The 11,371-nt window shown below is 40.6% G+C and overlaps 2 gene segments (V, D, J or C); both read left to right on the plus strand.

Moving 5' to 3' along the window:
- Positions 1-1,903: 1,903 nt before the first annotated feature.
- On the plus strand, positions 1,904-6,015 carry LOC113040930 (T cell receptor alpha variable 30-like). The segment is given in 3 exon segments: positions 1,904-2,007; positions 5,560-5,887; positions 5,982-6,015. Coding segments are annotated over 3 exon segments (405 nt in total).
- Positions 6,016-6,971: 956 nt separating this feature from the next.
- On the plus strand, positions 6,972-7,516 carry LOC113040938 (T cell receptor alpha variable 25-like). The segment is given in 2 exon segments: positions 6,972-7,061; positions 7,185-7,516. Coding segments are annotated over 2 exon segments (372 nt in total).
- Positions 7,517-11,371: the final 3,855 nt, after the last annotated feature.

An 11,371-nucleotide genomic window follows, 5' to 3' on the forward strand; every position in this document is an offset into this window, starting at 1 on the left:
AGTCCTAAGTGTCCAGCCGTTGTCTCCCCGTGTCCTGTTGATGTGGCCCCGTGTCCTGTTGATGTGGCCCCGTGTCCAGTAGATGTTGTATCCCCGTGTCCTGTCGTCTCCCCGTGCCCTGTTGATGTAGTCGCCCCTCGTCCTGTTGATGTAGTCGCCCCTCGTCCTGTTGATGTAGTCGCCCCTCGTCCTGTTGATGTAGTCGCCCCTCGTCCTGTTGATGTTGCCCCGCGTCCCGTAAGTGTTACCCCGCATCCTGTGTCTGCTCCCTTCAGTTATCCCGAGAACCCTCCCCGCCCCTCACCACCCAGACCTGCCCGTACCCCCGTCGTCAGCCTTCGTCCTGTCCTTCTAAGATCCCTAACCCTCCCACCCACCCTGGTCTGTCCCTCATGAACTTTGTACTCCCGCCCCCTCCCCTTCCCTGTTTGTTTTTTTTGATTTGTCACCCCAACCCTGCCGTTGTGTACTCATGTTTGCCTTTGTTGTTATTTGTCATATCCTGTTGGTTTGTGTCTGTGTCCCGTGTTTGATGTTCCCTTGAGGAGCGTCTGGAAGCCGCTCCTTAAGGGAGGGGTTCTGTCATGATTCTGCCCTCGTGTCCTTGATTTTTCCTAGTCTTGAGGCAGGATCATGACAGACCCATGTTTTGTGTACAAGCGCATGGCCTTGTCTTTGGGCCATGTGCTTGTGTTTGTCTTGTTCCTTGCCCCGCCCCCTTGTTATCCTAGTCGTGTCGTGATTGTCCTATCTGTAACACCTGTCGTGTCTTGATTAGTACCCCTATTTAGATCTCCTAGTGTGCTCTGTCTTGCGTCGGTTCATTGTGTACTACTTATGTGTTCTACACTTGTGATTGTACCTCTGAAGTCCCTGTATAACCGTGAGTGTTATTTGTAGTTAGTGTTCTCCTGTCTTGAGTCTTTGTTTGCCTTGTTTATTGAGTTTTGTAGAATTATTTAGTGTCTACCCTAGCCCTTGTTTTCCCCCTCGTGGGTTTTTGTTTTCCCTTTTTTGTATTTAATAAACTCTTTGTTTTGTACTTCCTGTCTGCACTTGAGTTCCTCCCTTGCCTAACCCTGACAATAACAATTTCCAGATTATTGATTTTGACTGGCTTAATGTATTAATAAACCAACTATTTTATACTCTTAATTAGATCATGAATTGTAATGGTTTTAATTTGTTTTTAATTTTTAATTTTTTTTTTTAACAGAGAATGCTGATGCTGAAGTGATAACCTCATTCTTCACAAAGCAGCATGTTTTGGCAGGAAGAAATGTTACTCTTTCCTGCAACTACAGTGGCAATGTTCGCAATTTGCAATGGTATCGTCAGTACTATCCCGGATCCAAACCTGAGAATATAATTTTTTATACTGAGACCAGCAGTCGGTCAGAGTCCAAGCTTCGTCTGTATGCTGTGGCCGATAAAATAAAAAAACTTATGAATCTGAGCATATCTTCTACTCAAATGGATGATTCTGCTCTGTACTACTGTGCCCTGGAGCCCACAGTGACAGAAAACACAACTGCACTGTACAAAAACAGATGATCAGGACACACTTTGTAATTACCAAACATTACCAACATGTACCACAGTGTACAATAATGAAAAGTGAAAGAAAAATGAAGAGAGCTTAAATCAACAAGTTTAAAGCTCTTTGAAACTTGTAGTTACAGTACTTTAAAACTGTATATTTTCCACATACCTGTACAGCTGATTTTTTATGAAATCATTATGTATGATTAAACAGCCATACTGTATTTACAAAACATTATTTTTAAGTAGATTAATTAGTAAACCAAACTGTTTTCACATGCAGTCAGTATTTTTTCTAGGGTAAGATGAACAAGGAGGTGTGTGTGGGAGGAGCTCAAGGTTTTGTCAGTTTCAGCAAAAGAAATCATTGAGACAGCACTGACTTTCCTTCATTGTTCAGTCTGAGCTCAAACTACAGAATCATGTTACTCATCTCTTCTGTTTTCATTTTTATCCTCAGTTACTGTAAGTACTGTTAGTCGTACATGTACCATATTTCAGAATATCACTAGAAAAAAAAAGTATATATATATATATATATATATATATATATATATATATATATATATATATATATAAATTTTAATTCATTCTAAACATAATCCATTATATTCCTTTATTCTTTATTATGACTCACGCCTGGCGCCGATACAGGATGGCTGCCTCCGTGACGAGCTCCGCATATGTTTTTGTGTTTTTGTTAGTTTGTCCTGTCTTTAGTTATATTCCTGCCATCAGTTTCACCAGGGAAGAACTGCTGAACATTCGGCAGAACACACCACAGGATATTTTACCGGATTTCAATTATTCAGACGTTTTACTGAACGTTGTTATCGGAGGAGCAGCGGCGCTGATCAAGCGCTTCAGGACGCGCAGACGGGGGAAGCGAGCGGGAGCGCTCGTCAGACTCAGGAAGCGCGGATTTCGAACGCCGTTGCCTAGCATCCATCTGGCAAATCTCCGCTCTCTACCCAACAAAACGGACGAACTCCTTCTGCTTTCTCGGACAAATAAGGATTTCACACACTCTGCTGCTCTGTGTTTCACGGAAACCTGGCTGAACGACACCATACCGGACAGCGCGCTCCATCTGCCGGGCTTTCAGCTGTTTAGAGCGGATCGTGACACAGAATCAACGGGGAAATCGCGTGGCGGCGGGACATGCTTTTACATCAATGAACGGTGGTGTACAGATGTAACTGTGTTAAAGAAGACGTGCTGCTCAAATCTCGAAACACTCTTCATCAACTGCAAGCCGTTCTATTCGCCGCGGGAGTTTCACTCGTTCATTCTGGTCAGTGTTTACATCCATCCTCAAGCGCATGTGAGCTCAGCTTTACAGAAACTCGCTGATCAGATCACAGAGACAGAACAACAACACCCGGACTCTGTTTTAATCATTCTTGGGGACTTTAATAAAGCCAATCTGTCCCGTGAACTGCCAAAATACAGACAGCATGTTACTTGTCCCACAAGAGACAGTAATATATTGGATCACTGTTACACCACAATAAAGGATGCATTTCACTCTGTTCCACGAGCAGCTTTGGGACGTTCTGATCACCTTCTGGTTCATCTAATACCATCCTACAGGCAGAAACTAAAATCAGCTAAACCTGTATCAAGGACTGTAAAAAGATGGACTAATGAAGCAGAGCAGGATTTACAATCTTGTTTTGACCTCACTGATTGGAGTGTCTTTGAAGCTGCTGCCACCGATCTGGATGAACTCACAGAGACCGTAACATCATATATCAGTTTCTGTGAGGATATGTGTATTCCTACAAAGACTCAACTAATTTACAATAATGACAAACCGTGGTTCACTGCAAAACTCAGACAGCTCCGTCAGGCCAAAGAAGATGCTTACGTGAAGGGGGACAATGTCTTGTATAAACAGGCTAAATACACATTGGAAAAGGAGATCAAAGTGGCAAAGAGGAATTATTCTGAAAAAATAAGGACTCAGTTCACTTCCAACGACTCCGCATCAGTGTGGAAAAGTCTAAAGAAGATCACCAATTACAAGACACCACCCCCCAGCACCGTAGAGAATCAACGACTGGCAGACGATCTGAATGAGTTTTACTGCAGGTTTGAAAGAACACCCATCACCTGCCCTGAACGCCTCCCCAACAACCATTCACACCTTTCACAACTCCTGCAACCAGCCCTGAATGCCTCTCCAAACTACCGTTCACACCATTAACAGCTCCTGCAACCCATCCTGAACACCTCTCCAATCAAGCACTCTCACCATTCACACCTCCTGCATCCCCCCTCTCCCCCACACCTGCAATTCAGATCAGCGAGGATGCGGTGCGCCAGGTCTTCCGGAAGCAGAAAAGGAAAAAAGCACCAGGCCCAGATTGTGTTACACCAGCCTGTCTGAAATCCTGTGCTGACCAGCTGGCCCCCATCTTCACACAGATCTTCAACAGATCGCTGGAGCTGTGTGAAGTCCCTTCATGCCTCAAACGTTCCACCATCATCCCCATCCCTAAGAAACCCAAAATTACAGGACTAAATGACTACAGGCCTGTGGCTCTAACGTCTGTAGTCATGAAGTCATTTGAAAAAACTGGTGCTGGGCCACCTGAAGGACATCACTGGGCCCTTGCTGGATCCTCTTCAGTTTGCCTACAGAGCAAACAGGTCTGTGGACGATGCAGTAAACATTGGACTGCATTATGTTCTGCAACACCTAGACAGACCGGGGACTTATGTGAGGATCCTGTTTGTGGACTTCAGCTCGGCCTTCAACACGATCATCCCAAACCTCCTCCTGCCCAAACTAAATCAGCTCTCCGTGCCCACCTCCGTCTGTCAGTGGATCAACAGCTTCCTGACAGACAGGCAGCAGCTAGTGAGGCTGGGAAAATACACATCCAGCACCCGTACAATCAGCACCGGAGCTCCCCAGGGCTGTGTTCTCTCCCCACTGCTCTTCTCCCTCTACACCAACGATTGCACATCTAAGGACCCCTCTGTCAAGCTCCTGAAGTTTGCAGATGACACCACACTCATCGGCCTCATTCAGGACGGTGACGAGTCTGCTTACAGACAGGAGGTAAAAGAGCTGGCTGTCTGGTGCAGTCTCAACAACCTGGAGCTTAACACCCTCAAAACAGTGGAGATGATCGTGGACTTCAGGAGAGACCCCCCTGCACTCCCCCCACTCACCATCATGAACAGCACTGTGACTGCAGTGGAGTCATTCAGGTTCCTGGGCACCTCTATCTCTCAGGACCTGAAGTGGGACATTCACATTGACTCCATCGTGAAAAAGGCCCAGCAGAGGTTGTACTTTCTCCGCCAGCTGAGGAAGTTAAACCTGCCACAGGAGCTGCTGAAACAGTTCTACTCCACCATCATTGAATCCATCCTCTGCACTTCAGTAACTGTCTGGTTCAGCTCAGCTTCTAAATCTGACCTCAGAAGACTACAGAGGGTAGTCCGGACTGCTGAGCGAATCATCGGTTCAACCCTCCCATCTATTCAAGAACTGTACTTATCCAGAGTGAGAAAAAGGGCTGTCAAAATCACTCTGGACCCCTCACATCCAGCACACTCCCTCTTTGAACTGTTGCCATCTGGTCGACGCTGAAGAGCACTGAGCACTAGAACGACCAGACACAGGACCAGTTTCTTCCCTCAGGCAATCCATCTTATGAACAGCTTATAATAACGGCGGACACACTACACTTTATATTTATATACACACACACTTTATTTATCTAACACACATACTTAGTATACACTTAAATTTTGCACACAATATATATGTACATACATAACTTCATTTTGTAATATACTTGCCTACAATTGTCATTTGTATATTGTTATTCACTCTCTACTTATTTGTATTTTTTATTCTTTATTATGTGTTTTATGTTCTGTCGCTGTCATTCTGTTGTACTGCGGAGCTTCTGTCACGAAAACAAATTCCTCGTATGTGTACATACCTGGCAATAAAGCTCATTCTGATTCTGATTCTGATTCTGATTCTGATTGTAGGTAAAGCGAATGGGAATGTCATCAGACCAAACCAACCGTCTGTAGTTTTAACTGAAGGAAGCAGCACCACTCTGTCCTGTACATATGATGGATCAGCTTACAGTCTCCACTGGTATCGACAGAAGCCTGGATCAAGACCAGAGTTTCTGCTGCTGATTGTTGAGGCTTCTAAGTATGTCACAAGAGCTGACCAACCTCATCCACATATGTCCATCAGACTCCATGAGGACAAACGTGTGGATCTGATCATCTCCTCTACTGCTTTATCAGACTCCGCTCTGTACTACTGTGCTCTGGAGCCCACAGTGACAGAAAAACCTTCTAGACTGTACAAAAACTTGTTTCTTGCATTGTTTAGTCATATATCTAAGCCTGCCCTCAGGCAGTGTCTCAGTATTTTTCAACTTTCCATTCCTTATAAGGTGGTTTTCTCTGAGAATTACTGTACCATTTTAGCAAATGTTATGCACCATTTACTTATTTATTGGTCATTTAAGGCGAGACACTGGAGGTGAAGGGTAAAAAAAATAACTAATAGTTATTGCCTACCCAAATTTAAAACTGCATACATTTCTAGTACAAAATATAAACACTTCATGATGTCAGTTTCAAAATTCTTGTTTAATTTTTTTTTACATTTTAGAGTCAAAAGTTTTTAAAGAGGGAATTTGGGGTATCTAATTTTTGTCACTCCATAATTTAGAAAATACTTAGAACGGACAGAAAACACTATATTTTCGAAACATTGGGGGGAATAAAATGTTGCATGTAATCAAACAAATAATAACAAATCCCTCTGTAAAAACCTTGAAATCAATTGACACAAATAGATAAAATGCTATAAAAGAAACAGTTAACCGTGTCTTTTGGATGTTTTCTTTCCTCTAGTCTAAAAAAAAAACACTTTATGAAAAAACTAAAAGCCCAAAATCTCATACTTGAGAGGTGCATGAAAAAACAGTGTTTTTGCCTGCAGTGTCTCCCCTCAAAGCCACTATTACAAGACAAAACATACTATAATTTACAATATGTTAAGCAGTACACCATAGTATGAACACACCTGCTAACATTATGCCAAATTTGGAAGAAAGGAAACTGCATGCAAGCATGAAACTAAATTAGTATTAATTATACAGAAATCAATAAAACAAATAAAAGTTAATTAACGCTTTAGACTAGGGACCAATTCTCACTATTAACTAGTTGCTTAATAGCAAGCATATTACTAGCATACTGGCTGTTTATTAGTACTTACAAAGCACATATACTCCATATTCTACATGAGACATTGTAGCAAAAGTCCTATTTTATGCTTTCTGCTGCCAGAAGGTGGAGCTCAGGAACCATCCTACTGTAGATCAGTCTCGGTTTAAACACAGAGCAGACATAAATAGAGTCAGTCCTACTCTAGAAGAGAACTGTTAGTCTTGACTCTCAAAGTCATAGGCTCTCATTAGTGTAAATGTTGCTCCTTGTATTCATTATATTTTCTCTCCAAAAAGGTGTGTGATTCATAACAATTACTGTGGAAATTGTTTAGTTTTTTTCTCCTTTTTATACTGTTTAAAATCTGAATGAATCCATTAGAAATTCTTAATTAAAACTTGCTTTGTTTTTTTAAACAGAGAATGCTGCTGCTGACATCATAAAACCAGTCTTCACAGAGAAGCAGATTTTAGCAGGAAAAGATGTTACATTGATCTGCAACTACAATGGAAATGTTCAGAATTTACAGTGGTACCGTCAGTATCCCGGATCCAAACCTGAGCACCTCATTGTGTTCTTTGAAACCAGCCCTAAATTAGAGCCCGCTCTCCGTCTGACCGCTGCGGCTGATAAAGCAGCCAAAACCATGAATCTGACCATCTCTTCTACAGAAGTGAAAGACTCGGCTCTGTACTACTGTGCCCTGCAGCCCACAGTGACAGGAAACACAACTACACTGTACAAAAACTGAATGTGGAATGACATTCAGGATGATGTTCAGTTTAAAAACTTAAATATAGCCGTTATATAGCCATTAGAAAGAGCTAATAAACAATATACAGTAATAAAACATGTTCAGTAAGCAAGTATGTAGTACATAAGCAGCACAATTGTAGTACAATTCTTTCTTGTGATAAAGAAAGTTCCAAGTTTGTTCCAATCCCTATTTAAATACAAGAGAAATGAGGTGTCCTCTAGATACAGAACATGTCTTCTCAGCAAATTAAATCTTTACCAAAAACAGTGACTAATCTGTATTCCAAGGATGGTTCTCAGCAAATCCAATGACAGACCTCCTGATACACTGTATGTAGACTATTAAATGGTAAAGCTTTGTACCAAACTCTGTATGAAGGAAGAACATGGAGAACTTCTAAAGCGTGTGAAGCTGTGAAAGTAATATATGAGTTGGAAAGGTGGAGCTAGCTGAGGGGAAAGTCACTGCAAACAAAAGAATGGCACAATGTCTCCGAAGACAGAAGAGGACTTTCAGTGATATTGAGAAATCTTCACAAAAACGATGTTGTTGCTCTGTCTGTTCATACCTTTCAATTACTTTGGTAAGAAATGAGCTTAAATTGGTTTTTGTTTTGGGGTAAAATGACAAACTACTTCCTGTTTTTTCTTTAAAAACCAAATATTATGTGCTAAATATATGTCTTCACAGGTGAAACTACTGGCTATTCAATCAAACCAGACATAAACACCACAGAGTTAATGGAGGATACAAACATTACACTGTCATGCATATATGAAGGCTCAACAGACAGTTTGCACTGGTACAAACAAAAACCTGGATCAAGACCAGAGTTTCTAATAATGATTGATGAAGATACTGAATATGTGACAAAACCCAATCCACCTTTCCCACGTCTGTCAATCAAACTTGATAAAGTACAGAAACGTGTTCATCTGGAAATCTCTTCTGCAGCAGTTATGGATTCCACTATGTATTACTGTGCTTTGAGGCCCACAGTAACAGGAAACACACGTACACTGTACAAAAACCCTTATGTAATTCAGAGTGACTGTGCATTTGAAATGTAAACATTTCTCTGTTTATTTTGTGATGCTGACTCCAGTCTTTTCAGTGTCTGTAAGAGTACGATTTCCAAGATGCACTACTTTGGTGTCCAGAGGGGATCTTCCACATTAAAGACACATTCCATGGATGAATAAGACCAACAATACAACCTCAGTCTCAAACGCAACATCTTCAGATATTAATATCCTGGAAAGTCCTGTAAGAAGTAGCCTATATGTGGCAGCAGCTACAATGAGTGCACGAAAGTGTCCAAAATTTTGGCAAATGATTTAGAACCACATGGGGAAGGGGAATTATTATTACTACAAGCTTACACCCCTTGTCTTACTGAAAAGAACCCTGAGGTTTTTACTAACCACAAAGTATGCATTTAGCACTATGCAGAACCCACAGGATAAGCATATTCTGGCTTTGTTTTCGGAGACAGTCACAGTTTTTGATTTCCTGAAAAAAAAAAGCCCTTGTCCATTTATTTGTGTGCATAAAGAATAAAGATGGTAAGATTATTTATTTCACTGAAAAAAAAAACTAATTTAAGTTAAGTTCACGTGATTACACGCACTTCAGAAATGAACCTACAGCTGTGGAGAACGTGTAGCATCAGCTCCAGCGGAAGACATGACAGAAACCTAAACCTTGATGACACCGAGCTCACATCTCCATCTCTGCAACCGAATGAACTTCACTGTTGAATCTCAATATTTAGTCGTACAGCACCATCTTGCGTCCAGAATGCTTAAGTGCAAGGTTATCTCTCAAATTGCCAATAAACAAATACTATATTCTGTTCTTTTAACAGAAATGTGGGATGCATTGCAATCAGCACAATAATAGTGTACTAATAATAATGTAATAATTAACCACATTTTTAATGCTAATTTATTGATTGAATGTATTACAGTACAGTTACAGTTTTGTGTGATGTCATGACTGTATCTATCTATCTATCTATCTATCTATCTATCTATCTATCTATCTATCTATCTATCTATCTAGCTACTGTAAATATTCTGTTTGTGAGATACACTTGTACATTCAGGATCATGTCATACCAGATCCTCAGTTCTCAATCTACTAAATATGTCTGCTGCCTTCTGCACAGCTAATTACCAGATCTTCACGTCTAGATTTTTATTTTTATTTTTATCTACAGTAATTAGCGTAAATATCAAATTATTATTATCTGTCTCCCTCCGCTGGCTGCAAACCTGCCTACATCAACTTCACTCACACTTATTGATCTATATGTAAGTCTCACATATAGATCTATCACTGCATTTGAACTTGCAGACGAAAACTCCTGCAAGTCTCTCGTATTGATGCTGTGACTGGTTTTAGGTGAAGTTGCTAGCAAGACTGATTCATCAAGCATACAAACTCATATTCTTGTGATATCTGAAGTGCTTTTTATCAATTTAGCAACTTATTTTTTTTAGCAAATTAATAAAATAATAATAATAATAATAATAATATTTGGGACATAATTGCATGTAATATATGTTTTAGAACAAAATGTGAGTCACTTTAAATATAAACTTTATTAAATATAAACTTTATTTTACAAATTAAAAATGTATTCTAAATAATCAAGTTAAGTCACCTTTATTTATATAGCGCAACTGAAGAACATTAATTAGGAAAACAGTGTCAATAATGTAAAATGACGGTTAAAGGCAATTCATCGTTGAATTCAGTGACGTCATCATTCAGCTCAGTTCAGTTTAAATAGTATCTGTGCAATCATTTGCAATCACGTCAACGATATCGCTGTAAATGAAGTGTCCCCAACTAAGCAACCAGAGGTGACAGAAGCACAGAACCAAAACTCCATCAGTGACGGAATGGAGAAAAATGGTTTACCATAATTAATGATACAACCACAATCAGATGATAAGATCAGGACATTTGTAAATCTAATTAGAGGACTCTCAGTACTATGATACGTCCTTGAAATCATCAAAATTGTCTCTAAGAAGGAATGTAATAGGATGCTTCCTTTTCTAGTATATTTGACGGAAAAGGGAGATTCAAGATCGGTCTGTAATTAACTAGTATAACACACACACTCACCTGCCACTTTATTAGGTTCACCTGGTCAATTGCTTGGTAACACAAATTGCTATACAGCCAATCACATGGCAGAATCTAGATGTGGTGAAGAAAGGGGATTTAAACATGGAATGGTTGTTGGTGCCAGACGGACTGGTCTGAGTATTTCAAAAACTGCTGATCTAATGGAATTTTCACTCACAACCATCTCTAGGGTTTAAAAGAGAATGGTCAGAAAAAGAGAAAATATCCAGTGAGCAGCAGTTGTGTGGACGAAAATGCCTTGTTGATGTCAGAGGTCAAGGAGAATGGGCAGTCTGGTTAGAGATGATAGAAAGGCAACAGTAACTCAACCAATCGTTACAACCAAGGTATGCAGAATACCATCTCTAAATGCACAACACACTGAAAGGGAGTTAAATGGTTAACTGACATTCAGGTGCAGGGCCACACCACAAACGGTCACCTGACTTCCCGAAACCTCCATATATCGGGCCACCTCATACCATACTGTTTGTCTCTTTCTCTCGAATCCACCCTTCCCTGGCTTTCTCATCCATTCAGACAACCTTATCCCACATTCACTTTCTTTCAGGTTTTATCGGGGGATCCTAATTGTCTGGCCTAAATATATGACTTAGATGGTACCCCCACCCCAGGGCTCTCTGAGCCATCAATTGTAGATGCCCTGATTGACCATCATCCCATTCCCTCTACCCCTTCATTCTCTTT

This window comes from Carassius auratus, chromosome 2 (genome assembly GCF_003368295.1).
Source record: "Carassius auratus strain Wakin chromosome 2, ASM336829v1, whole genome shotgun sequence".
Lineage (NCBI taxonomy): Eukaryota > Metazoa > Chordata > Actinopteri > Cypriniformes > Cyprinidae > Carassius > Carassius auratus.